General features: G+C 56.0%; 1 protein-coding gene and 1 long non-coding RNA gene across 3 annotated transcripts in view; one reads left to right on the top strand and one right to left on the bottom strand.

The window, feature by feature from the left end:
* The window catches only part of EBF4 (EBF transcription factor 4), a 56,992-nt gene extending 38,129 nt beyond the window's left edge, over positions 1–18,863 (bottom strand). The window contains exons 1-7 of one of the 2 annotated variants that reach the window (XM_087853714.1): positions 18,782–18,863; positions 16,638–16,759; positions 6,467–6,623; positions 6,193–6,256; positions 5,952–6,007; positions 4,312–4,385; positions 3,238–3,306 (exon numbers count right to left, since the gene is read on the bottom strand). In XM_087853714.1, the coding sequence (XP_087709840.1) occupies positions 3,238–3,306; positions 4,312–4,385; positions 5,952–6,007; positions 6,193–6,256; positions 6,467–6,623; positions 16,638–16,759; positions 18,782–18,826 (587 nt within the window). In that variant the 5' untranslated portion in view covers positions 18,827–18,863. Of the gene's footprint in view, positions 1–3,237; positions 3,307–4,311; positions 4,386–5,951; positions 6,008–6,192; positions 6,257–6,466; positions 6,624–16,637; positions 16,760–17,272; positions 17,667–18,781 lie in introns of those variants that run through there. The other variant, XM_045807965.2, reaches the window with a different exon arrangement.
* LOC148108051 (uncharacterized) lies at positions 18,782–24,109 on the top strand. The gene is made up of 2 exons (XR_015720934.1): positions 18,782–18,913; positions 18,994–24,109. It is a non-coding gene; the product is annotated as an uncharacterized LOC148108051 (long non-coding RNA).
* The last annotated feature ends 3,075 nt before the right edge of the window (positions 24,110–27,184 follow it).

Here is a 27,184-nt window from a genome sequence, read left to right as displayed (position 1 = left end):
TTCTCACTTTTATGACCCCAAACCTCGGGCAAGCCCTTAGTGCTGCCTGGCAATCACACAACATTTCCATGGTCCACTCACTCTCCTGAACAACTGTTTTATGCCCTAGTGTCTCCTTCCCCATGCTCATGCTCACCTGTGGACCTGGCTTCCCATTTCACTGAGGAAACAAAGCAATCGGGAAAGGACTTCTGCAAGATTCCATGTTGGATGTCCCGATTTGCCCCCTTCCGGGCCCAGGCTCTCTGACTTCCTTGCTCTGTCCGTGGATAGCTGTCTATGCTCCCAGCTAAACCAGTCCTCCACCCGTGCATGGGATCCCATGCCCTTCGCTGGCTATACGACACGGCTCCAGCAATTTCCCCCTCTATCTCCTGCATCATTATTCCCCCCTTTCCTACTGGGTTTTCTCATCAGCGTATGAAAAAGCTGTATTTTTTTTATTTTTGGGGGGGGGGCTTACGCTGTGCTCCTGCCACCACCTCATTTCTCTGATCCCTTTAGAGCAAAACTCCCAGAGCTCCTCTGTTCTCTGTTCTCAGACATCCTCTTACCAGACTTGCGCTCCTCCACTCTACAGAAATAGCTGTTGCTGAGGTCACCAATGTCCCCCTCATTGCTAAATGTAACAGTCAATTCTTGGTCTTTTTATCGTCTCCATGAGCATCATTTGATGCAATTGACTGTTGCCTCCTTTTTGGAATAGTTTCTTATCTAGACTTCTAGAACATTCCAATCCTCTGACTTCCCTTTTTACCTCCCTGGCTGTTCCTTGTCATTCTCCTTCACTGGCTCCACATATCCACGGCCTCTAAACACTGGACACCCCAGGATTCAGTTCTCGGACCTCACCTGTTTTCTTTCAGCCTTCATTCCCATGATGATTTCTTTCATTCAGATTTATAACCACAGCCTGGACCTTTCCCTCGGGATCCGCACTCATGTTTTCAGCTGCTTTTCATCCCCGCCGCCCCCGCCCGCCACACGGACGTTTGGTAAGCATCTTAACACCAAACTCCTGATCTTCCTGCTCCCAAACCTGCTTGTTCTGAAATCTGTTCCTCCTCAGTAAATAGGCACTCTGTCCTTCTAGGTTGATCAGGTCAGACATCTGGGACATGTCTTTGACTCCCCTCTCTGTCACTCTGTTTCTCCTTCCATAACAGATCTTGTTAGTTCTGCCCATGAAATATATCCAGCCACTTCCTGCCACCACCTCCTAACACCGTCTCTATAACAGCCTCCACTTTCTCTCACCTGGAGAACCGTGCTGGCTTCCTCACTCATCTCTGTGCTTCCGCCCTCACCTCCAACAGGTCATCGGCAACACATGAGCTAGAGTGATCTTACTAAAATATTAATCAGGTCATCTCACTCTTCTCAAACACCTCCCTGCCGCCCCTGGCTTCCATGCCATTCAGAATAAAAGCCAAAGCCCCTATAATGGCCTATATGCAACTTACAAGGTCCTGTCTGCATGGTCTTGCCTTCCTCTGACCCCACCGTTGGTTCCCTGACACCATCTCCTCCTAGGGTTCCCCTCGCTCAGGTCACCTGCACTTTCTTGCTGTTCCTTAAACACATCAGGTCCGCTCCTGCCAAGAATATCCTTCCCCTGGGTTCAAACATGGCTCACTCCCTTCCTTCCTTCAGGTCTTGGCTCAAATGTCATCTTTTTAGGGAGGCTTTCCTTGAACAGTCTAAAATTGCCATCCCCCCTTCCCGGGCACTCTCTGATCTTTCCTGATGCTTGCTTTTTCTCCTTAGCTGTTACCACTGTCTCACATCATCTACGCTCATTCATTCCGTTCACGACCATCTCCCCTACTGGATCGTAAGCCCATAAACACAAGCCTTTTGTCTGTTTTGGTCACTGCTTAATCCACAGAATATAGAAGAGACCCTGACACAGAGTGAATATTAAAAAAATTTTTTTTGTTGAATGAATAAACAACGTATTTAATTGGCCAGAGTGTGGGCAACAGGCATTCTCAAAACTGCTGGTACGAATACCAATTGGTGTAATCTCCGCAGAGGGCAAACTGATAATAACTATTAAAATGAACAAACGCACATGTCCTCCGACCCAGAAATTCCGCTTCTGTAACATCCCTCCTATGAATGCACCTATGTGCAAAGCGACACACGGACAGAGTAAGTCATTGCAGCATGTTTTATCTCCGAAATGGAACAGAAATGGCCAAAATGTCCAACAATGGCAGACTACTGAAAGAAATGATAGTTTATCCATGCCAGGGAATATTTTGCAGTAGCAAAAAAGAGGAAAGAGACTTCTTGTGTCCTGATATAACCTCCCAGATACGCATGTTTCTTAGAGAAAAGGAAAGGTGCTGAAAAGTACATTTTGCATGCCATCATTTTTAGAAACATAAAAGGAAAGGTACAAAAACAATATGTATCTGTATTTTCTCATCTATGGGCAGACGATCTCAAGGAACTGCTAACAAAGCTTGGTTATCTGGAGGGCAATGGATGGGCGAGACGCCGAGGTGGGAGCCTTTTTGCTACAAACTCTTTTAAGCTAAAATTTGCTCCTGTAAATGCCTTCTCTATTAAAAGGAGAATAAGGCAGGGTTGATGTTCCAATATGGCGCAGTCTCTAAGATATATTGTTACAAGTTTTTAAAAAGGTACGGTACAAAAGTCCGCCGTAATAGGGGTGGGGTACTCTTTTGTACCTTTTGAATTTTGTGCCTTACATATGCATTTGCTTGTCAAAAAGAAATAAAATAATTTTAAAAAATCATGGTGGGAGAATGCATTTTTACATGCATCGCCTTAACAGTCCTGAGACTGGAAACTGCCAAGTAGGTCCCCACTTTTCAAATGAAGGAAACGGAAGTTCAGAGAAGTCAAGTCGAGCAGCGCAGAGGTGGAAGTGGGCCGGGGACTAGAACCCGGCCTTCCCTGCCTTTTCCATGCCAGCCCCTGCGTCCTCCCAGCCACCTCTGGGCTCTGGGTCACTTCCTCCCCGCCCCCACCCCTGCCCTGGTGTTCGGGCCTTCTTCCCCAGGGAGCAGAACTCCTAAGCCCAGCCCCTAGGAAGTCTGCCACCAGGGGCTTCACCCAGAGGCAAGGTGGGGGCAGCTCCGCGGTGTCTGGCAGTTTCTCTCTGCTTACAGCTATCAGTGGGTGGGTGGGGGGGGGTATGCTACCGTGCTCTGCGGCTGAACCCAGCCCGCCCTGGCCTCCCAGGGCCTCCTCCCCAGCCCCTACCTGTCAATAATGACCGGGTCAGAGGGCGTCTCATTCCGGTTGCCACAGCTCTTCCGGTCACAGCACCGGCTGGGGGAAAAGGAGGAGAGAGGGAAGGAGGAAGGGAACAAAGGAGAAGGGGTGTGCGTGCATGTGTGTGTGTGTGTGTGTGTGTGTGTACGCACGCGCACAAGTGGGCACACGTGCTTCTGGTCGAGGATGCTATGTCGTATCTCTGAGTATGGAATCCCTGTCCAGGGGACTCACTCCCAGGAGCCTGGGGGAGAAGGGTCCTTTGCAGGGACCTAGAGAGCCCAGTCCTGAGCGTAAGGTTGGCCAGGAAACCCTTGTCCCAAAGGCAAGCTGCTCCTGGAGGATTCAGGAAAGGCAGGCTGCAGGCCACCTTCCAGGTCTCTCTCTCTCATACAGCAAAAGAGTTCGGATTGTAAGCATGCAACTCAGGAATTATCAGAAAGTGAACCCACCCATGTAACCACCACCCAGACCAAGAAAGACCACATGATCAGCGCCCCAGACGCCTCCTCATGCCCCTTCCTTGTCACTACTCTTCCCAAACGCATCCAGTGTCCCAACCAGATGTTTGGACATCATTCTCTTTTCCATGCAGGACCCTATATGATGGGCATCTCCTGGGGAGGCCTTGCCTAGAAGGGGGAAGGAGAGCCAAGAGCTGTGTCTGCCCCACCCCCACCTCCCCTGGGAGCACCCCGAGGCTCACCCAGGAGGCAGCAAAGTTTCCTCTCTCTAGCTGCTGAGCAAATCCGGGAGGCCCCGCCCCCCCCCCCCCCCCCAGCAAGCCTCCCCTGAGCTTTATTAGCTAAGCTTTCCTGTGGTGGCAGGAGGCCTCTCTTACAAAAACACTTGCAGAAGCCACATAAACAGGCCAGGCTAATGGGGCCTCAAGGACCCTCTCTCTTCAGCCAGCACTGTGCTCAAGGGCCTCCCTCCTCCCTCGTCGCCTCCCCAACCAGGCTTCCCCAGGGAGCTGCGAGGAGGGGGGGTGGCGGCAGCCGTCAGGAGCAGGGCCTGGTGGGGACCAGGGGGCACCGCTGCAAGTGTCCCAAGCCTTCTCACCTGCACATGATCTCATGGGTGAGCAGCACTCGGCACATTTCGGGGTTCTTGTCCTGCCCCTCGTAGATGATGGCCTGGGGGAGAGGACGAATGCACAGGCTCAAGAGGAAGGAGGCTGCTCTCAAGTCCAAGTGTAGGGGAGAGATGGGCCCTGCCCCCAGGGAAGATCGCGCCCTTCAACTTGCTCTGGGCGCCCAAGAAGGCAAAGCAGGAACTGGGACCTGGACCCCAAACCAAGACCCCCACCGGGGGCTGTCGTATGCAAGAGAGGCCTGAGGTAGCTCTATAGATCCTGTTTGTCCACAGGCGGCTTTTTCCAGAGCCAGCTGTGTTTGGGGTGGGCGAGGTCCCCAGACCACAAGGTCAGGCTGCTGGTGGGGAGACACACTCCTATCTCCACAGTTCCCATGTCCCTAGGGGGCCTCTGCCTCCTGTTCACAAGCACTGTCCCTCTGGGCTCTCCTCACCGGTCTCTCTCCCCATCCCAGGCCAGCGTGTCCCCCTCGTGCTGCTGGACCAGCCTCCCCACCAGCGCCCCCGGCCTCCACTCCGCCCTGAAGTGAGGAGTGAGCTTCCTACCCTGCAGCTCCAGCTGCCCACTTTCTGTCCCCCTGTGCGTCCAGGCTGTCCCTCACTGGTGGGGACCCTCTCTCTCTGGACCTCCTCCAACCCCTTCCACACTTGTCCCCACACAGTCCCACTGGCCACTGCCTGGTCACACCATAGTGACCACAGGCTTTCTAGAAACAAACCATTTTTTCCTCTGCCCCAGGATTGGGTGGAGGCTGGAAGACTGTGGGAAAGCCCGTCTCCACCTTGCATCCTAGGCCACTGACCGGCCCGTTTGTGACTCGCTCAGCCCTGCTCCTGACCAGCACGCACAACTTCTCTGAAAAGCCCTGAGACTTGGGGTCCTGCCTGGGGCAGGATCCATCAGGATTCGCTCAGCTTTCAATGTCCCCAAGCTCCTTCTGCTGGCCTGGGAGCCTCCCGTGACCTTCCAGATCGGCAAGGCGCTAAGGATCTGCAGTAGAAACTCCCCACCCCCATCCCCTTTCCTGGACCAGGGCACCCATCCCCCAGCTGTGCTTAGTGGAGGCTGCTAAGGGCTTTCTCTTGAGAATTGCTCTCAGCGGATGGGAGCTGCCTAGGTTGGAAACGTCTGGAAGGTTACACTCTCCCCTTGGGAGTGGACCCCAGCCAATGACTGACTGATACAGGGTAGAGAATCCTGGCCTCCTTGTCTCAAGGGGGCACAAGTCTGGTGCCAACTTCTCTCGAGTTCCCTGGGGATCAGGCCGAGGCTAGACTCCAGCTGGGACCACATCCTTGCTGAGCCCTGCTCAGCTTTCTCTGTCCTGCTTCCCTCCCTCCCCTTCACCCCTGCTTCCCTATAAAGCACATGCACCTGAACGCCCATCTAGGCTGGGCTTCTAGGGGACACAACCCCAGACAAGGCCTTTGTACAAGTACTGCCTTTTTCTAGATTGGAGGGCAGGGCCACGCAGCCTCCTGCCACAGGAGCTGGACCAGCGGGAATGAGGAGCGCAGAGGAGGCGGGCGCAGGGATGAGGATGCTCACTCAGACGGGGGCCAAGAGGAGGGCAAGATGGGCCTGAGCACCCCCTGGGCGGGCTCACCTGCTTGGACATGGAGTCAATGAGGCGCACATAGAGGTCCTGCTCAGTCCGAAGTCCTAAGGGTGGGGAGGAGGAGGGGCTTGCTGCGGCCTCGCATGACTGAACCACGCTCCACACCCTCCCCACCTGGAGCCAGGCCCTCCTCAGCCCGAGGAATGGGCCATGATAGGTCACGCAAGGTGCGGGGAGCCGGGACTGGTCTGGGCGCGGTGGGAAGGGCCGGCGGGCCTCACTCACTCACCGTTGTTATACACCAGCCGGAGGCGGTAGTGGATCCCGTTGTTGGTCTTTTCAGCCCCAGGTTCCTGCGGCGCCAGGATGGGGAGGACGCTCAGTGCTCCCGAGGCTCCTCCGGTCTCCCTTCCCTGCCACCCTCCCTTTCATCCATCCCGCCCCCCTCACCCCTGCACCGGCTGTCCATCCGCCTGCCCCCGGGGAGGGGTTCCCTGAAGCCCCCCTTACTCCCCAGCCCCCCTCCCCCACGCCCTGGCCCCGTGAGCCCACGAGCCTCTCACTCGGTCCTTTTCCACGAAATCGATGAAGGCCGTGCGCTCCACCTCCACGGGCTGCCCCTGCCGGTCATACATGGCCAGCACGAAGTGGAAGAAGTTGGATTTCCTGAGGTTGGAGGGGGGCTGCTTCTCAAAATGCGCGCGTGCCAGGCCCACGCCGCTGCGAGGAGGAAAGGGGCTGGCCAACCACCGGAAGCGCCCTCCTGGGAGAAAGACCCCAGCCCCTCCAACCAGGTAGGGGGGTGCTGGTCCGGGCGCCGAGATCAGATGGGATGGGCCCCTTCCACCCTTGCCAGGGATCTCAGTTCCAGACTCGGCTCCCCGGACTGACGTCACCCTAGCCTGCTCCCCTGGGGACAAGGGGTGCAGAAGGCGGCAACGAGGCACCCCTGCCAGGGCCCTCCCAGGCTTTTCCCTGGGCTCCACATTTTGATCGGCTGATCTCTAAAACCAAGGTACGAACAGCCCATCTAACCGACCAGAGGCTCCTGTGACTGCCCTTTAGAGCACCAGGGGGCAGCTAGGAGATACTGGGACAAATAACCCAGGGTCCTCCAGCCCACGACTGTGTTCGTGAGCCTGCGGCATCTTCTGGGACATGATGGTGATGTCCCTCAGACGCTCAGAGGCATTAAACTGGCTCAGGGCCACTAGTCTGCCCAGCCCGGCCCCTGTGCTATGTCTGAAGGCGGGGGGCGCGCCCCTCAGGTGTACAGGGACCCGCCTTCTGCCGTGGGAAAGATACACACTGGCTCCCTTGGGCAGGAGGACCTTCTGGTCTAGCCTCGCCATGGGCTGTCTCCCGGCTCATCAGAAATGACTCCTAGAAGTCAGGGGAGCATGTGCCTCTTGATCTCAGGGTTGGGAGTTCAAGCCCCACATTGGGTGTAGAGATTACTTAAAAATAAAATCTTAAAAAAAAAGAAAAGAAAAGAAAAGAAAAAGAAATGATTCCTAGAAGCAAGGCCCGGGCAAGAGCAGGAGGAGAAAAACAAAGGCCCTATTCACCAAGCATTTCCTCAGCCCTAGCGATGTACCAAGCCCCGGACACACCGCACTGAGCGAGGCCAGAATTAAATGCCTGGAAAGGAGGGAAGACAGATGCAGGGAGCTGTAACACCTGACAAAGTGGTGGGTGCCCCCAAAAGATGTTACCGTACCAAACAACAGCAACAACAACAACAAAACAATAGAAGCAAAGGAAGAAAAAATGAATTCTTTCCGTGAGAGACGAGGGGAAGCCTTCACGGAGAGACGGTGGCTTTTCCCCTGGCTCTTGAGGAACGAACAGGAGCTCAGCAGTTGCCGCAGGCAAAGGGGCAGGACAAACAGCGTGAGAAATGGCTGCGGGTGTGAGGGCTGGTGTCGCTGGACCACAGATTTTAGAAAGTGAAGTGAAGTGAAGAAAAAGGTGCATCGGAAGCCCACGTCTGAAGAGACACAAAAACCAGGCCACGAGTTTAGACTGTCTCGTCCCGGCCAGGCTCTTGAAAAGCGTGTTCCTTAGGTCTCCTATGGCTTCAGATCCTCCCCCTGCAAAAGGCAGCTATGGCCACCGGGGCTGGAAAATGAGGCTTCGAAGTGTGCACAAGTGTATGTGGGGGGCCCCGGGACACCCTCCAGGAATAGACCCTCCTTGACTTGGCTCAGGCTGGTGCTCCCCATGTGTGGTAGCCAAGATGGTGCCCCAGGATCCCCACTTCCTGGTATTTATGCCCATGTGTAGTTCACTCCCAGACTGTATGAGGGTTGGTCTTCGTGGCCAACAGAATATGGCACAAGTGATAGCATATGATTTCCAAGGTTAGGTCATAAAAGACATGGCGGCTTCTGCCTCGTTCTATTGGGTCAGCCACCCAGGGCAAAGCCGGCTGCCATGTTATGAGGACACTTGAGCAGCCCTGTGGAAGGTCTACATGGAGAAGAACCAAGGTCTCCTGCCCACAGCCAGCACTTAGCTTGCCAGCTGTGTGAACGAGCCACCTTGGAAGAAGATCCACCAGCCCCAGCGAAGCCTTCAGATGACTGCAGCCTCAGGAAAAGCCCGAGCTGCTCCCTCACTCCTGACTCCGAGAAACTGCGTGAGGTAATGGGTGTTTGTTGTTTGACGCTGCTGAGTTTTGAGCTCATTTTTTACGCACCAATTTGGCTGAGGGATAGGGCTGGCGAAATACAAGGAAAGGCCACCAGAAGGTTCTGAAGCCAGGCGGGGCTTAGAAGATGTGGCCTGTGGGGAAGGCGCAGTGGGGTGGGAAAGCGAGAAGCTGTGGCGAGGGGATGCAGAGGAGAGGATGGGGATGGGAGTGCTGCCTTGAACCATTCAGACCAGAGTCCCATCGTCTGCCATATTTCTCACTCCTTACTGTTGTTCTGCATATAATTTTAAATCAACTTAGCTTACTCTGCTTCATGCAAAACCGTAATATCTGGGATATCCTGCCTTGAGAGGCTGTGTTTTTCCTGGTACATATTATAGTAAATACATGAACATTAAAAGGACAATTGCTCCATCTCCTTAAGCCTGCTTGGGAGCCTCACTGGCCCTTGTGGAACGCTGATTTCAGGGGCAGAAGTGATGGGTCTTGCTGGTCTCTGATCATGAGGAGTTGAGGGGACCACTGACACCTTCTCTTCCCTATCAAAGGTTCTTTCCACAGGAGTCCCTTTCTCCATGGAGGTCCTTCTCCCTCCAGCTTCCCACCTCTTCTGCCCTCTTCTCCCCTCCCCCTCAGGCGACAAAGTCCTTTCAAGTCCCGGCCTTGACCCTCCAGTTTCCCATTTGCCAAGAGGCAGAGAAGCCCGAAGAGCTTTGATCACAGCAGGTCCCTGATTACTGCTGATGAATATGCTAATGAGGCAGCAACCCTGACTCCTCCTTTTGGCCCCAGGACCAGTTTAGGGGGAAGAGACGTTCCCTGGGTCAGGTTCCAGGACCACCTGAGGGGAGAAAAGGCGGAAGGGGGTGGGCTTGTGGAGCCCTCCCAGACCACTAGGCCTTTTATTCTGTCAGCTCGATCAGGAAAGGTGCCTGGAAGGCTCTCAGACAGCAGGGCCGGAGGACATAGGAAAAGGGGCCTTAACAGAGGAGGGGTTGATACTGAGCAACAACCCAGTCCCCTCCACCACTCAATACACCCTTTCTTCCCAGACGCCCCTGCACTTCCAGGCCAAGAGTGAATCAGTGCTGCTGGCATGAGTTCCCTCTCCCATCCATCCCTCTTGGCGAATATCAGTCAGTCCCGGGTCCTGGCTGCCTGCCAGCTCCTGCCAGGCTTCTGAGGACCAGACCTGGGAAGTCTGGCCCAAGTCCCAAGCCAAACTCCCTTCACAGGGCTGCCCTCCATGCCAGAGGGGATTCCTGGGGAGAGAGGTCAGGAAACCCAGGGAGAGGAAAGAGGGCAGGTACCCCTGCCCCCTGCCTGGGGCCTGTGGACCAGTATCCAGTGCTGGCAGCTGGGGGACGGGGAGGGGGCTGCCCTGCCTCACATGCCGATGCCGGCCCCAAAGGCTCCGTTCCGATTCTCCCGAGAGGCAGCCCAGCATCATCCTCCCTCCCCCACCTTGCCGAGGGGCTCTGAGGCACCCTCATCCTTCCGGGTCACAGCCATCCAGGCAAAACAATGGGACAGGTGGCTAGTTTACAGCTCCTTGACAGGATTACTATCAAGAGCAAGGACAGAACAATGTGAGTATTACAGCTCCAGTGCTCCCCCCACCCCTGCTCCTGCAGACCAGGAGAGGACTGTAGAGTGGGCAAGACCCCTGCCGGGCATACCCAGGGCTGCTCCTGCTCTGTGACTGTCTCCAATTGACCCTGTTCATACCCCTGCGGGACATGGGAGAGGCTCAAGGTGAAATAGAAAAAGTTTTGCTTTAGAAAGGCATTCTCGTATTTCCTATGAACAAGAGACAGAAAATGACAGAAGGATCAATACATCAGCAAGAACGTGGGGTAGCTCTGGACTAGCCCTTCCTTCTCCTGGTTCCCCCCGTGCACCTCCACCCCCAACGTGCAGTAGGTGAGCAATCCGCATGCCTAAACGGAAGGGCAAGCCCCAAAGGGAGAGGATCGGCAGGGGAGAGACTTTAGCTCTTCCCCCCTTGGGAAGAGTCGACGCTTTTGTAATGAGAAAACAAACCAAGAGTAAAGAACTGAAAGAACGAAAGGGCAAGAGATCTGCTCAAACAGCTCTGAAAATGGACACAGGGGATGCAGAGAGGTCAGAGTGCCCCTGCTGGGTGCCTCCTGGGTGCAGAGGTGTGGGAGGTGGGAGGTGGGGCCACTGTCTGCTCTCATACTAGCTTAGAGACAGAGAGATGTGGATGAAGGCCAGCGTCTCTGATTTTGTGGTCTCCCGAGTGGGGTTGCCCAACACCACCACTGGGGTGTGGGGAGAAACTGCAAGGATATTTACTGGGATGAATCCCTTATCTAAAAGGAAAAAGGGGAGCAGGAATAGAGTCCCCGAAGTCTGAAGTCTGGAGAGGCAAGGATTCAAACGCAAACAGTTGATGTGGGAGGTGATTCCAGCAAACACACTTGGCCAGGCTGGGGAATGAGAAAGAGAAGGAGAGGCACTCCATGAAGGGTGCTTTCTCCAGAAGTTACTGCTGTGGGCCACTGCAGCTCCTCGGTCCTGCTGGGAGCTCTGGAAACAGTCTAGAACAGGTGCTTCGGAGGAGGGAGCTGGGGTAGTTATCCACCAACTTCAGTTAGCCATTTGTGGAGGGCTCCTGGGGCATCATTTCTCAGGGCGCCTGGCCCGGTGTGCAAGTGGGCAGCGCAGGCTCGGGCAGCCTAAGAAAGTCTCAGGAAGCAGATGCCCGAGGCAGAAGCAGACCCTTTACCAAGGGTCCTGAGGGGATAGGGGCGGGGTACTAACCACCAGCCATCCAGAGGCCTGCGGTGTGTGAGAAGCCAGTAAAATTACAGCCCAAGGGACTGACGGCAAGTTGGCAGGTAGGCATAAGAACGGCCTCACCTGGTACATGTGCTCCTGGAGCCTATCAATTCAGAAACATCTCATTCCCTTAGTATCATTAGTGCAAAACCACGCGGCACAGGCGCCTTCTTCAGATAGATGCAGCTGAATGGTGAGAACGGCCCCATTCATCACTTTTGTGAGCCTCCAAAAAGAATCACACATCTCTTGGCTTTCTTAAAAAGATTGTTTTCAACAAAATGTTCAAAACAGCTTCCTCTCAACTCCGGAGTGTGCTGAGGTGGTGAGGCACTCGCTCTCGTACTCACGAACCTGGACGTGAGAGGAGAAAGCGCTCCTTTTCGTATCTCTACCATGGCCTGCTCACCCCCCCTCCCATCTTCTGCTCTGGAATAGTCCATAAGTTACGGGCGACGGTGGCAGAAGAGCTTTGGTGGGTGCAGAGACTTGATGGTCTGAGGACGCCTGCTTTGCAGGAAGCACGAATGCGCATGGGCTTCCTGAGTACGGTGCTGGGAATCCAGGTTAAAGTTGACACCAAGGACAACCTGACCTTCCTGGCCAGGGCCATTCAGGTGGCCTGCGCTTGGGGGACGCATCTGAGGGCAGGCTGGGGGCTGCGGAGTTGTCTAGCTGCTATTGAGGGGGCCACAGTGGCCCCTGGAGATGCTCCTTCCCAGAGCAGGGCAGGACCCACCAGGGCCCTTCTCGAGGCAGCTGCCGGACCCTGCCACAGCTTTCTAGCACAGAGGGCACCACACCATCTCAACTCTGTCCTCAGCAGGCCACTTGGGGCTCCTTACATTCCTGACTACATGCTTATAATAAATACGAGCAATTTAAAACAAGCATCCCAAACCCCTCAGAGGACAAGTGGCCCAGGCTGGAGTTTGGCCTCCCCCCAGGGGCGTCCTCAGATCTTCTGCATCCCCCTGCCCCCTACCCAATCCTAAACTCTTGCCGCCTTCATAGCCCAAGGTTCTGAGCAGTGCCTTGGCTTGGGCCTGATCTGCCTTGGAATCTGGGATGCTGGGGAGATGGAGACAAGCCCTAAGGTCACCTGCAATGAGGGGGAGGCTCCTTTTTACCTGCCCGCCCCTAGGAGGTGGAAGGAACAAAAGCATGTCTCCTGCATCCCATCCTTTGTCTCAGCTTTCCCTAAAATCTCCGCTAATCTAAGCCTTTCTTTTGCCCATCCTGGCCCATAGATCTCTCTTATCTCTGTGTCCTCTCTCCTTCCTCCAAGGGTTCCACTGGCCCGGCTCCCTGCAGGCCTCCCCTGGGCCCCTGGGCCTGCTGATGGCCATCCAACTGGGCCTGGCATTCCTGGCCGCAGCCAAGGTCTGTGGCCTAGCCCTGCCCAGCCCCACCGGCCCAGAGCCTAGCTGTGCCACAGACCAGGAAGATAAAAGCTGCGCCCACTGGGGCACACCCACCTGGAAAATGTGGGCAGAGGGAGGACCTGGAGGCTCTGAACCTGAGTCCAGAGGGGCCTGTGGGAGGGGAGGCTTTGCCCTATTCCTGCTGCGGGGCAGCGGCAGCAGGCGGCCTCACCTGCCACAGGAAGTTGTCTCGGTGGCCACGGAAGTCCCCCAGTGGGGTGGGGGGAGGGGAAGGATCTCACTAGCCAGCTCTCCCACCCTTCCTCTGGCCCTCCATTCCACCTAAAGCCTGCCCACCCTGCTTCTCTCTGCCCACTCCCTCGCCACCCACCCACGGGCCTGCCTGCCAGGTCCCAGGCTGAGGAGCGGCTATTAATTATTAAAGCAAACAAAAGCATTTCCTAGCAGGGAGGCTAGCGCGCAGCTGCTTACAGGAAAGGCAGCCCAGCTGGCTTTCTCAGGGCCTGCCTGTGTGCTGGGACTGGCTCGAGGGGGAGGGCGGGCTTGGGTCCTGCAGGGGTCTCCCTGGGGCTGGGAATCACAGCAGGAGAGGAGAGCTGCTTCTGGGTAAACACCCCAGCAAGAGGACGGGTCTGCAGGGCAGTCCGGGGAACACAGGCTGGGGCTGGCATCTGCGACTCGGAGATAAAGTGGCAGCACTGGCCAGGGGTCCTTGTGCAGAGCTCCCCACGGGGAAGATCCTGTCAGCCCTTGGGGATGCCAGACTTCTCTTCCCTCCCCTCTTGCCTCCAGGGCAAGGGCAAGGAACCCATCTCTTTTCCTACTCCTCTTTTGCTCAGAACTTTCCTTCCTGTTGGCAGAGCCTCCCTCACTGATCTTGGCAGGTTCTGGGCCTTCTCCTCCATCTCCATCTTCTGTAAAACTTGGCGTCATAAAGCTGGGAAGCAGCCGCTGCCCAATATCTGGTTCCTGGAATCAGGTAGAGCTGGAGACCACCAACATGGGGAGGGAAACCCAACAGAAAGGGATCTGGGAACTTTCTAACATGTACTGCTGTTTCCTTCAGCAAATACTCGTTGCCCCCCCCCCACTGACTGCTCCAGCCTGTCCCGGTGCTGTGGACACAAGCATGAATAAGCCACCATCCTTGCCCTAAAGGAAGGCACGGGCTGGTGGGGCACTGCTGACTCTGGCCTGTGGCCAGCATCCGTAGGCAGCACTGAGACCTGTTCCTGAGGTCCGGGTGGGAGGACACACATAGAAGGTGCTGGGTGCTGTGGGTCCCTGAGACTGTAAGACTTTATTCAGTGGCTATGTGGGTGCTGGGGCCAGGGGAACAGTTTCAAGAGGCATTATTGGATACCAAGTATCGTGCCAAGGGCTGGAAGGGAGTTTGGAGTTAAACGAGCTCTGAGTGCTGAATACCTGGGAGGAAGTGGGGGTGACTGAAGCTTTTAATTGGAGAAGGACATGATCAGAGAAGAGTTCTTCGGAAATATTGCTCTGGTCCCCCTGGGGCATGGCAGATGGTTTCAAGGGAAAGGTGAGAGACTGCGGCTGGGGCAGTGGGCTAGGAGGCTGTGGTGGGGAACGGGGATAGATTAACCTTCAAGCCAGGGAGGAAAGAGGTGGAGGGCAAGGGCAAACCATTCTTAAAAGTTGACCTCGGACATGAAGAAACATCTAGGAGCCTTGATATCTAGGAGTCTTGACAATCAGGGGGCTGTGGGGCAAGGCATCGACCGTCAGATCCCAAGCAGGCTTGGGGAAGAGTGCTCCTGGGCAAGTTTTCCAGAGGTGAGAGGGAGAGAAAGCAGGCAGAGGTTGAAGAGGGAGGTAAGGACGGGGAAAGGAATGCTTGTTGCTATTTCAGGATGGAAAGACCTGAGCCGAGGACTGACTGGGGATCAAGACACAAATGGGAGAGATGATGGGTCACTTTGGGAAGAATGAGGAGAAAGGATTAGCCTGCTCCCCCCCCCCCCCACAAGGAGGAAGGTGGTCCAGAGTCAACCAAATGGGGCAGGGGTGTGCTCCCAAGCTGTGTCCTGAGGCACAGAAGTCTCTGGATTTGCAAATAAGGAGCCAGGCCTGAAGAAATGCCCCTCTTCCAATAGGGGAAGCCATCTGAGTCCCAGTGATGCGGCCCCCAAGACTCAGGTGGGACACCTCAATGCCACTCAAGACCCCCCCCCCACCACGTGCAGACCACACCGCTGATGTTCAGATCCTCTGGGAAAGGGCCCCATCCCCACACTTCTGCACCCATACAGGCTATAAGAGCGCCAACTCTTTCACATCTGCTTCCCCCTCATCAAATCTGCTGCCTTGACACAGGGACAGAGGGTCCGGTCAGAGATAAATAAGAATCCTAAACCCCAGGGCCCCCCTGGAATTCTTCACCCATTTTCACAAGGAGCTCTCACCACAGCCAGTGGTAGAGAAAAAGATGGAGCCCCCATTAAGGAACTGACCATCTCAAATTAAATAAAAAACAGAACCAACAGAAAACCAGGCAGTATACAGAACTATATGCACAGCCCAGGGCCCGGCGTGGGGGGGTGGGGCATGATTGGGAAAAAGATGGGAAGGAAATACACTAAAATGCTGACGGTAGTTGTATTAGAAAGGTGGACTTTTGTTTTCTACTTACCAATTTTTCTGGAATATAGTTATATCATGAGTAAAACTATGTAAATTAATTCATAGCAAGACCCTCTCCTCTTGAAGAGATGAGCTCCAGGGAGAGCCCCCAGCACTCCCTGCTGACAGTCAGCAAAGGACAGGGTGCAGAGACACAGGTTTGGTTGGCAAAGGAAACAAGGTGTGTGTCTGTTAAGGGCTGAGGCTGGGCTTGGACGAGGAGCGGTGTCCGCTGAACAGGGCCGGGGATGGGAATGTTGGGCCGGTGCGCCAGGCCTGCTCGGCCCTGGCAGCCCTCCCGTAGAATCCCTTCAGGCTGCTGGAGGAGCAGCTGCTCAGACCTCGGGGAAGCCAAGCTCCCACGTGCCCCAGGGGTCTGCAGAGGCAGCCCCTCCTTAGTCCTAACCACTGAGAACTCCCGTAGGATATGTACCCCCCCCCCCCAGCGCACCGCTCACAAGTAAGGGCACAAAAAAGTCCGTGGTCAGGTCTTGTGGGGGCAGGTCAACAAACCCTTTAAACTTCCTTTCCAAATCCAGGAGTCCATTCCCTACCCAGGCCCCGTGCCCAGACTCCTGCAAAGGTGTCAGAGGAGAGGAACAGAGGTGCTGGGTTCCCAGGAACCCTCTGCCTCCTCCAGGGCTCTTCACTTTGAGGAGAGGCGGGGCCTGAGCGCCCAGCCCCAGCCCCAGCCCCAATCATTCCAGCCAAGGTGACTGTCCAGCTCGCCTGTTTCCCACTCTTCAGCCCCCCGGCCGCTTCTCTGGCTCCACACGCACCCCTCCTTCAACTCTGAGGGGCGTGGGAAAGCAGACAGGGGGCTGGGTTTTGTGCCTTTGCTGGCGGAGAGCCTCGGAATTGGACAAGGAGAGGTACTGGGACTGCCCACGAAGGAGGGGTTGTCTGTTACTTGACGGCCGGTGGCTGTGGGTCATGGCTCAGGGACGGCGGGCAGCGGGGATACCTTCTATTCTAGAGCCATGGACCGCCCGGCCCCCCGAGCGACAGTCAGAAATCAGATATCAGAGCTGGGGCAGCGGCAGGGGTGGCAGAAGCCCCGCCCCGGCCCGCCCCATATCCTCAGGAGGAAGCGGAGGCGCTCCGGGCAGGGTGGGCGGGAGAGCTTGTCGGGACTGTCCAGAGTTAGGGCTCCCCCCACCCCTCGCCCCAGCAGCTCAGCAGGCTGAGCGAAGGCGGCGCGGAGCCGTCCAACCCGAGCGCGCCGGGTCGCGTCCAAGCGCTTACCTCTGCGCCGCGGTGCTGGCGTCCAGGATGCCCGCGCCCTGCATCCAGGAGCGCACCGAGCCCAAGCCGGCGGGCAGCAGCGGCTCCTCCTTCAGGTTCAGCCCGCCGCGGGGCAGAGTGTCCTGCGCGGGGAACATAGGGGCGCGCAGTCGGTGGGCGCCCCCGCCGCCGGGAATGCGGTCCAGCCGAGGCTGCGGGCGGCTCGGCTCAGCCCGACCCGACGGCAGCGGGCGCCTCCAGGAGCGCAGCGCAGCGCCTGGTCCCCGCGTCTCAGTGCGCGCTCGCCTCTCGGGCGCTCCCTCGGAGAAAGCGGGTCCGCGAGCGCCGGCGCTGTCCCCTCCCCTCCCGGGGCGCGGGGCGGGGAGATGGAGGGATTCCCCCGCGGCCTGAGCGCCGGCGGGCGGACTGCGAGCGAGGCGGGGAGGGCGGGAGCGGAGCCGGCACCCGGTCCGCGCGGAGGCGCCCCAGAGGCGCGCTCTGGCGGCTGCCCAGGGCCGCGGTCGTCGGAGGGGGGGGGGCCGAGCGCCCCGGGAGCTGCCTCCGGCGAGGCGGGGGCGCGGGGCTGCCCGCCCTTTCCCCCTCGCGCCCCCCCCACCTCCCGCCCGCCCGCGGCGCCGGCGCGGGGCGCTGATTACCATCCGGGAGGCGGAGGCTGCGGGCGCGGAGCTCGGCGGCGGCGGCGACAGCGGCGGCAGCGGCGGCAGGAGCAGCAGCAGCCGCGCGTCCCGGGGAAAGGCAGGGGCAGCGCCGGGCCAGCAGACGCCGCCGCCGCCGCCGGAGCCCCGCGTGCCCCGGCGCCCCGGCCCTGCCGCAGCCCCGGGCGGCAGCACCTGGAGCAGCAGCAGCAGCAACCCGGCCGACTCCCCCCGGGGCCCGGTTCCCGCGCCGCCCCGCCGCGGCCGCCTCCGGCCGCCGCTCCCCGGGGCCTGGCCGCGGGCCCGGGCCATCCCGCCGCCGCCGCCGCTCCCGGGGGAGCGGGAGTCGAAGGGAGGGAGCGCGGGCGGGAGGAGGGATGGCGGGAGCGGGCGGGCCCAGGGGACTGGGGGCCGGGGGAGGCGGGGGCGGGGCGGCGCGGCCGGCCGAGGGGCGGCCGGGGACGTGACATCATCGGGGGAGGAGCGGCTGGGTCCGGGCCGCCGCGGCGGGGCGGATCCTGGCGAGTCGGTCGCCCGGGCTGGGGGCTGCGGCCTGCACGAGGCCGCGGGGAGGAACAGGACGGACCCGCGGGCCCTGGGAGGCCCGGGCAGGGGGCAGCCGGGGCTGCGCGGCGAGCGAACCGCGCCAAAGCCGGGGGAGCGCGCCACGCCGCGCTCAGAAACCGCCGCCGCCTCCGGGTCGCCGCGGGACAGAGCTCGGGCTGCTGGCCTCACCTCCCTCTCCGAGTACCCGCCGTATTCCCCACGCTGGCACCCCGTTCCTGCACTTGCGGCTCATTTCGACGCCTCCGTGCTTTTACTCTTGATGTTCTTTGCTCGCCCCTGCTGTCCTCCTTGCATTTCCCCTGGTGAACCTGACCTCGGTTGAACCTCAGCCTAGGACTCAAAGCTCCCTCTCTCCCTTAGACTGGGCCCCAGACAGCTGAGTGGCGTCCCTGCACACTCCACCCCTCGGCCCCTGCCCTGGGTCGCCTGAACCTAAAGCATTTTTGTTTCCAGCCTGTGCCTTTCTGAAACCTCTTGATTTCTGACTGCAAGTTGGACCCTTAGGGCTCAGTTAGGACTCGGAGCCCAACTCACCTCCTCTTTCTCCCCAGCTCCTTCCTTCACAGATTTCATTCCTCTTTTTTTTTTTTTCTTTCTTTTTTTTTTTTTTTAGTTTCTGGCACAGAAATCATCTCACCCCTGTTCCTAGGGGCAGAGCCATTTCTGTCCCTCTCCTCACACTCTGGCTTGATGTGTCCTGGCCAAGCTTTGAACAAGTCCAGAATAATAGTCCAGTACCTTCCTGCAGAACAGCTCGGGGGTGGCCTGCCCTGCCTGCGGCTTGCATTCTCAGATACCCCTGGAATACCACTTTCCTGCCCCAGTCGACTCCCATCCTCTGTTGGGGGGCCTCCAAATGTGCAGTTGGTGGTCCACCCCACATTGACCTAGATGAGGGGTCCCAGGGGCACTGCTGGGCCTCCTATCACCCCAGAAGCTCACCTTCTCTCTTGGCTTCTTTCCTCTTTGCCATGCTTCCTTCTCCATGGCCCCCCTCCCATCACCTGCAGGGCCTGTGGCTCCCACACAGACTTCTCCAAGTGTCAGCTTTTACCCTGGGTGCGATTATCAAAGGTAAGTCTCTCGTTATGGTGAGTTCTTCTGCCAGTCTTTCTCCTTCTCCTTATCTGACTCTAAATCCTTGCTCCTCCCAGCATGGTCCTGGCCCAGCAGCAGCAGCAGCAGCAATACGTGGGAGCCTGTTAGAAACGCAGCGTCTTAGGCTCTGCCCCGGCCAGCTGAATCAGAACCGACATTTGAACAAGATCCCAGGTGACTTATGTACACATCACATTTGAGAAGCGTTGCTTTAGAGACCCCCTCCTAAAGCGTTCCATACTTGCTTCACCCCTCTCTACAATCTTCAAAGCTATCTCTGGCTCTCGAAATTTCCAGCAGACGGCCTACCTCTTACTTAATGGAGAGGGTCTGGGGAACGGTGGCAGGATCCCGCTGTCTCTCTCAGCCGTTCGTGGTTTCCATCCATTCTCAGGCTCATCGCCCATTCTGTTCTCTCCTTGCGCCCCCGGTAAACATGGGGACTCAGGGACCGCTTTACTAAGTCCCATCTTCTGCACCTCCAGATGTTGCCCCATCTGATCCGTGCGTGTCTTGGTCCTCCTTTCCTCAGCTCCGACCTCCTCATTCTTAAAAGAACCCTCCCCTTGTCCCCGCCTCCTCCTCCAACTTGTGCCCCTCCTGTTTCTTAGAGTCCCTAGGAGTACTCCCCCAAGGATGCCTCGCCAGCCCCCAGCAAGCCACTCCCGAAGCCCTAGTGGTCTGGCTCCCTTCCAGCTCTGCCGCTGTGTGCTCTGCGCTCAGGCCTCAGGCCCTCTGGCTCCCTGCAGCCCCGGGCTCTCCAGCCCTCCTCCTTCCACACACCCCATAGCGAGGGCCATCCTGAGGACCAGAGCTCTCTGCCTCTCTTGCGCCTGCGAGTGCCCCAGGCTGCTGGGCCTTGCTTCCTTCTCCCTTCTTCCCTCAGAGCGCTAATGCTCTTCCACAGCCTCAGAGGGTCTTGGGGACACGATCTCCTAGGGTGGGCCTCCATCCTGCTTCTGCCGTCCTGAACATCGACTGGTGAGCACGAGCTGGCCTTGACTCCTGAGGACGAGGGGTGCACCTGGCTCTACAGAGGGTCCTTAACACCATAGCTCTGTCCCTGGGCCAGGAATAAGGCTGCTTGGTCTCTGCAATCCAGCTCTTCCTTCTGCCCCCCTCCCCATGTCTGTCCATGGAAACTTCTGATGCCCATCAGGCTTGGGGCCAGGAGTTCATCTCTGACACTATCTCCCTGCCCCCAGCTGCCCGCCCCAATCACGCTCCATCCTCCTGCTGTCTCTTGCTTAGAAACTTCCCTATGTCTCTAGTGGCCCCCAAGTAGACATTTAGGGACTCAGCCTTTTTAGGGTCTCTAAGCCCTTTGATGCCTGATCCACATGTCTCTTGCCAGTCTTCCCTCCATTTCCTTTCTGGGCAAGTCCCTTGCTTGCCCGACGCCAAAGATCTTACTCTTTCCCAAACACAGGCTGCCACTGCCAACACCAGGCCTTTCATCTGGCTGGTCCCTCCGGAGGCAGTGCCCTCACTATGGCCCCACCTTTCTTCTCCGGGAGGCTTCAGGGTCCACATTCCTTTTCATGATGGTGGAAGGGCTTTGCTGTTGCAGATCTTTGTGGTTCTAGAAGGTTCTTCCCAAAGTAGACTTGGGGTTTAGGTGCTCAGGGTTAACCTGGGGCAGAAAGGGGAGTTAGCAGCACCGAACTAAGGCCAGTTTGGAGGGGCTCCTGACATGCATGGGTTTCTATTCTATAGTAAACACAGGGACCAGAAAAAAAAAAAAAAAAAAAAAAAAAAACCAACCAGGATGGTGTTTGTGGCTGCCTCGGGCCTGCAGCCCCAGAAAAAGGCTTCTGGGTTAGAGCCACTGAACCAGGGGGCAAGGCCTCTGAGCCATGAAGGCATCAGTTGGGCCCGCAGGGAGAAGGGCCAGGAGAAAATTCTGAGTCAGTCCTTGTGGTTGGAGGTCAGTGTCTCTGCTTTAGTTTCAGCAAGTCTGTTTCTTGGAGCTCCGGGCGCGTTTTTATGTTTTGTGTTTTCTGGGCATCGCAGTGGGGCGATGAGAGACTTGTGAACGCTCAGTGTCATCCAGAGCGATGCAGGGACAAGTCCTGGGGCCAGCCCAGAAGAAGGGCCTGGGCCTGACACCAGGACAGCCCAGGGAAAGGCCGGTGCAGCTGGGTGAGTGGCTCTGCTGACTTGCTTTAAGGTGGAAGCTCTTAGCACCTGGAGCACCAGAGGTGACGCGGAGGAGCTGGCGTTTTTCTGGGGGCCTGGGCCGTGAGACAGAGTTTTAAAGATTTTATTTATTTGAGAAAGAGAGAGAGTGAGCGCAAGAGAGTGCACAAGCAGGGGGAACAGCAGAAGGACAGGGAGAAACAGACTCCACACCAAAGGAGCCTGATGAGGGGCTCGATCCCAGGACCCTGACATCATGACCTGAGCCAAAGGCAGATGCTTAACCGACTGAGCCACCCAGGTGCCCCCAGATAGTATTTTAAAAACCAGCAGAACTCACTCATTCTCTCTTTCCAAAAGGGGTTGCAACACCACACAAAACAGATCTCAGGTGGTGCGTTAGGCAGAAGTCCTCTGGCCAGGCTGAGTGTTGGGCCATAGCGCCCCCTGGAGGTCCCAGAGTGTCAGGTACTTGGATCCACTTCAAGGTCAAGTTCTCTTGATAGCTATCACCATGTAGACAGAATAAAAGTATGAAAGCATCCACTAAATGCGGTTGTTCACATGTTCCATGGAGAACACGACAATGCCTGGGGCTATCGCAGAAGGTTTCCGGGTGGGTATGCCCCAGCTCTCAGCCTTCCTCCCGGGTGACTTCCCCTGTTGTTGGGGGCAAGACCCACACTACAGGTGTTCGTCTTGCCTTGGGATCCCTCCCACTCCCGAATCTAGGCTGAATTACTCAATCTTGAATAATACACAGCGGGAGTCAACACTTTGGCAGAAGAGTTGAGCGCCCATCTCCCATTTCTAGGCTGGAAGAAAGACAGCATGTCCCCTCCATTTTCCTGGTTGTCCACACCCCTAGCAATCACAAACCAAGTCAAAGACACCCAGGCTCATCCTCACTGAGGAAGTGGAGAGGAACTATTTCACCTGGGGCAGTAATATGTGCAGTCAGCCAGCCCCTTTATTCACCCAGTAGCTTTCAGAGAGGGCCCGGGACCTGCAGGTTTCCAAGCCAGTCCTGTAGCAGTGTCCAACACTGTCCCCGGAGAGCCGGCCCTCAGCTCTCCACAGGCAGTGGTGGAAAATCGGAAAGGACAGCATGTAAGTATGATGGGGGGGGGGAAGACCTGTGGGGCAAGACCAAATTCCTTTTCTGATGGCTGTGGGGTCAGCAGGAAAGGAAGCCATCATGTCTGAAGTAGGGGTACGGTAAGGGGTGAGGGGAGCAGAGGAGGGTGGGATGGGCCTGTTTTTCACCTTGTTCTGGGTGAAGTGGGGAGAGGGCCTGGCAAAGGCCAATTCTCCAGGAGGCTTAAGCTTCAGGGACCCTCATCCACACGGGCCCCTTCCAAGGCCCTTCAAAAGCTCCTTCCTTGCACTGTGTTCCCATGGTTATATATAATTATGTCTTCAAAAGTTGGTCTTTTTCTTCAGGCTCCCCTGAACCTCCATCTTCCCACAGGGCCTGGGGTTGGGTAGGAACCGTTCAGGTAAGAGATAATAAAGACCTAAACTAAGGCAGCTCAGGGGGGAATGAGAGGAACAAAAGAGAGAGATGTTTTCATGGAAAAGGGCTGGCACTTACCGACCCGTAGCTCTTGCTGACGGGGATTTTTGTCTCTTCTCTGGTGTCCGTCGTGTTCAGAACAGTGGCTGGTCCACAAGTGCTTGTGTAATGAATATAGAAGTCAGGAACTTATGACTAATTAGGTACATGGGGGTCCCGCAGGGTGCCCCAAAGAGACGAGCTCAGCACGCCTACCACCTGTCACCCAGCCCTGCTCTGCCCTGTCACCCAGACCCGCTCCTGGGGTAGAAAGCGTCAAGGCGTCTCCTCTTTAACCTTCAATGGCCAGCTGGCCTGTTGGAGCCAGGTCCTTGGAACGCACCACATGGTGGAAAGGACTTGGGGCCTGGAGACTCAAGTAGGCAAGATCATTGCCTACTTATTACAGTTTATATGATTAAATATTCTTTCCTAATTATCCTGAGCTTCATTTACTTCCTGGGTAAGCCGGGGGTGCCGAGGGTCCCTTGGTGTGACGGTTAAGTGTTTAACAACTGCCTCTCAAAAAAGAAACCTGATTCGTAGCATTTGCCGATTTTCATGCGGTATGTTTCCGCTGCGGCTCGTGTCCAACTAGTGATGTGATGCGACTGGACGTGCCGGGAAGAGACGCGCATGGTAGGTTCCCCAGAGCTGGGCAAGCCGTCCCTAGCACACCCCGGTGTGGGCCCGGCGATAGAACCCCCCTACCTGATCAAGCGTGGTGGACCAAGGGGCCCCATATTCTGGGTCAGGCTGTATGCGGGCAGTTCTTTCTCCTGGTGAGATGACTTCAGGTTGGGTGAAATGTATGTGGATGATCGATTTGAGCCAATGCCCACCTTTTTTTTTTTTTTAGTTTTTTTTAAAAGAAGTGTTGATTTTTTTAAAATGATGGTATAATGCAGTAATTTCACATGTATACCTCAGTAAAGCTTTTGCACATATATACCCATATAACCCCTGTCTGGATTAGATACAAGCCCTTTGCCGCATCCCAGCAGCCTCTCTGGTACCTCCTCCCTGTCAGTGCATGCCCCTCTCCTGACTTCTTTTCTTTTCTTTTTTTTTTTTTTAATTTTATTTATTTATTTGATAGAGAGCGAGCACAAGCAGGGGGAGCGGCAGGCAGAGGGAGAAGCGGGCTCCCCGCTGATCAGGGAGCCCGATGCAGAACTCAATCCCAAGACCCTGGGATTGTGACCTGAGTTGAAGGCAGACGCTTAACCGACTGAGCCACCCAGGAGCCCACCCACTCCTGACTTCTAGCACCGTGAACGAATTTTCTCCATCCTGGGAGTTTGTCTGAATGGTGTCATGCGCTATGGAGTTTTTTGTATTTGGCTTTTACTCATCGTTAGGTCTGTGAGAGTTTATCCATGTTGTCGTCATGTGTAAGAGTTTTCCCATTTCTGTGTAGTACTCCTAGTGCTGACTTTTAATAACTTTAACTCAATACAAGTTTTTGTTTGTTTTAATGCTTCTCATGCCTGTTTCTGTTGCTCACCTATGAAAGTGTGGATTCCACAGGTTGGCCCTCCTGGCCCCATACTTAGTCCCATGATGCTCTGCTTCTCCTTGGCCCTGACTCATCCTCCACCACTTCCTCTCCTCCCAAAACATCGGCCATACCCCTCAGAATCCCTTCTCCATAATTAGTCCACTCCCTCATATTCTCAACATTTATTTTTAAAAAATATTTTATTCATTTATTTGACAGAGAGAGAGCACAAGCACTGGGAGCAGCAGAGGGAGAGGGAGAAGCAGGCTCCCCGCTGAGCAAGGAGCCCGATGTGGGGCTTGATTCCAGGACGCTGGGATCATGACCTGAGCCGAAGGCAGATGTCTAACCGCTGAGCCATCTAGGTGCCCCTCAAAATTTCTTTACATGCCTTTCTCCTCTCTAGTCTTAACTGACACCTGAATGACACCTGTTATGGGCTGAATATTTATGTCCCCCTGAAATTCCTATGCTGAAGACTTAACCCCCAGTGTGACTGTATTTGGAGACAGGGCCTGTGAGGAGGTGCTAAAGGTTAAATGACATCATGAGGATGGGACACGAATCCCATAGGGTTGGTGCCCTTGTGAGGAGAGGAAGGGAGAGCTCTCCCCTACCATGTGAGGATCTGGTGAGAAGGTGGCCGGCTGCAAGCCAGGAAGAGAGTCCTCACCAGGAAATGAATCGGCTAGCACCTCGAGCTTGGACTTCCCAGCCTCCAGCACGTAAGACCATAACCGTCTGTGACATGCCCCTCGTCCATGGTATTTTGTCCTGGCAGCCCGAGCAGCCTGCACTAACACCCAAGGACAGCCCTTCTCCTAAGGCCCTTTCTAGCACTGCCCATTTATTCTCCTTCACCGCACTACATGGAAGTATTTGGAATTTGACCTTGCCCTACTTTCAAGCTAATAAGTTCACCTGTAACCGGACGTTACTGTTAACCTGTTAACGGATGCTGGTTGAAGACATCCGATTCCTGGATCAGAGACGAGAAACTTTATTACTCACAGCACAGCAAGTAGCGATCATATTTGCATCGGGTCCCCTGCCCTCCGAGTCCCACACGGCCACACAGGGAGCCCTCTGGGTGTTGTGCACGTGGTGGGTTTGTGTTGTATCAGCACGAGAATGAGGCAGCCGCCTCTTCTGTAGAAATCAGTAAGCAAGCTCTTTGTCCTTGAAGCAAACTCAAGGTTGCTGCTGCACACACCACCCTGAGAAATACCCCAGGCAGGGTGATCGGGGCCTTGTACGCTCTGCGGGTCCCGAACAAACGTAGAAATCAGTAAGCAAGCTCTTTGTCCTTGAAGCAAACTCAAGGTTGCTGCTGCACACACCACCCTGAGAACTACCCCAGGCAGGGTGATCGGGGCCTTGTACGCTCTGCGGGCCCAGAACAAACGTACAGTGACGCACGGCTGATGTGGTTTGCCTCTCCCAGTAATCGGCCCTGCGCATTCTTGGCTGACTTGAACACTCACATGAATATGCCACTCCATCCGCCACGCTGATTAATCTGATCAACAGAGACTGGGGCCAAATCTGCTCAATCTGTCTCATACAGAATTTAATTAAGTCTACTATCTATAGAACTTGAAGCATCAAGCTGAGGCCAACCTAAAGTATGGGCTTCGACCTTGCCACCTAGGGTTCCAGCCTCAGTCACCAGTGAATGAGTCCCAAGGGGATCAGCAGGTCTGTTTGCAGAGAGTCAGGATATAGTCCGAACCCAGGTTATAATCCATTACAATTCTCACAAGTGACTTTTAGACTCGTCTACTGATTTTGATGTCACTGCCAACAATTATAGGACGCAGTAGATGGGCCAAAAAGGAATCCCCATCCCTAATGGAGAGACATTCCATGGCCCACATACAAACGTATGCCTCGAAGAGTCACATGTCACCCAGTTCAAGATTTGTAGTGAATTCCAATTTGTATCACCATTGCCAGGGCTGGTTAAGCCCATGGGCAAGGTCACCAAGCCGGTGCGGCCTCGGTTGCCACATACGAACCAAGACCACCCGGGTGACAGGAAAAGTATGTGCATTTGTACCAGTCCGACTGCCACACGGTTGTGCTGGATGGGGTCTTGGTACAAGGCCGGGGGAGGGGAGGTTCCATGTTTCGGAGCTGCCGTCAGTGGCAAAGGGCACAACGGAATAGTCCAGGACCAGCCATGCCGATGTGAGTTTCCTGTTTCCATAGCATGTGGACAGGACGACAAACCCAGAAGGGGTCAGGCTGCCAGCTGAACCTTAACTCGGAAAACGAGGTGATAGTTTTGCTAGGCTGCAGTGCTGGATTGGGGGACAAAGAGAATGTCAGTCACCCCTCTCTCCCTGCATCGAAGGTGCCATTGGGCTTCCGTACCTGTGGGGGCAGTGTGTCCCCTTCCAGTAGCTAGTATTTCACCTTTTCTCCCGTCTTTCCCGACTCACACCCTGACCTGTTATCTGGCGGGGCCAGGTGTGAGTGGGACAAAATGTACAGGGACCCCTTACATCGCCCATCTTGGCCTCTGTGGGCCAGTGTAGGGGGAATTGGCAAGCAGTGTACTTAACCAAGTAGTCGTTACCTTAATGACCTAGGATCATGTAAATCCATCAGGAGAGTCCAGGTGGCTAAACCACAAAAATGAAGTCTGAATCCCCCAGGTCGCTCTGCCAGGCTGACAACCAGAGGCTGTACCAGCTAGGCTGGCCTGGGGTTGTTGTTGGGGGAAAAAAGGAGTTATTTTTGAGGTGGCCCATTCCAACGCCGGATAATATGGAATGCCTGCAGATGGTAGGGAGCCTGGCAAGGCCATCAAGTACCTTGACTATTGGCCCGTGGTTGGGTGGCTTTTGCAACAAAGGGTGCGTCGTTGTCCGGCTGCAGAAGGTGTGAAAAGCCAAAACTTGACACGGCTTAGTTTCGAGGGCCACAGCGGTGTGGCCAGTCTCCTGATCAGACTAGGGTAGGAACACGATAACCCGAAAATGTACGCACAACAGTGAGGCACCAATGATCGCCCAGAGAGAGGGTCAAAGGTCTGAGATAGTCAAGC

This window comes from Ursus americanus, chromosome 22 (assembly GCF_024610735.1).
Source record: "Ursus americanus isolate L20-20 chromosome 22, mUrsAme1.1.p, whole genome shotgun sequence".
In the NCBI taxonomy this organism is placed as follows: Eukaryota; Metazoa; Chordata; class Mammalia; order Carnivora; family Ursidae; genus Ursus; species Ursus americanus.
The sequence above is the reverse complement of the archived record's forward strand: the minus strand, read 5'-3'. Positions and strand labels throughout refer to the sequence as shown.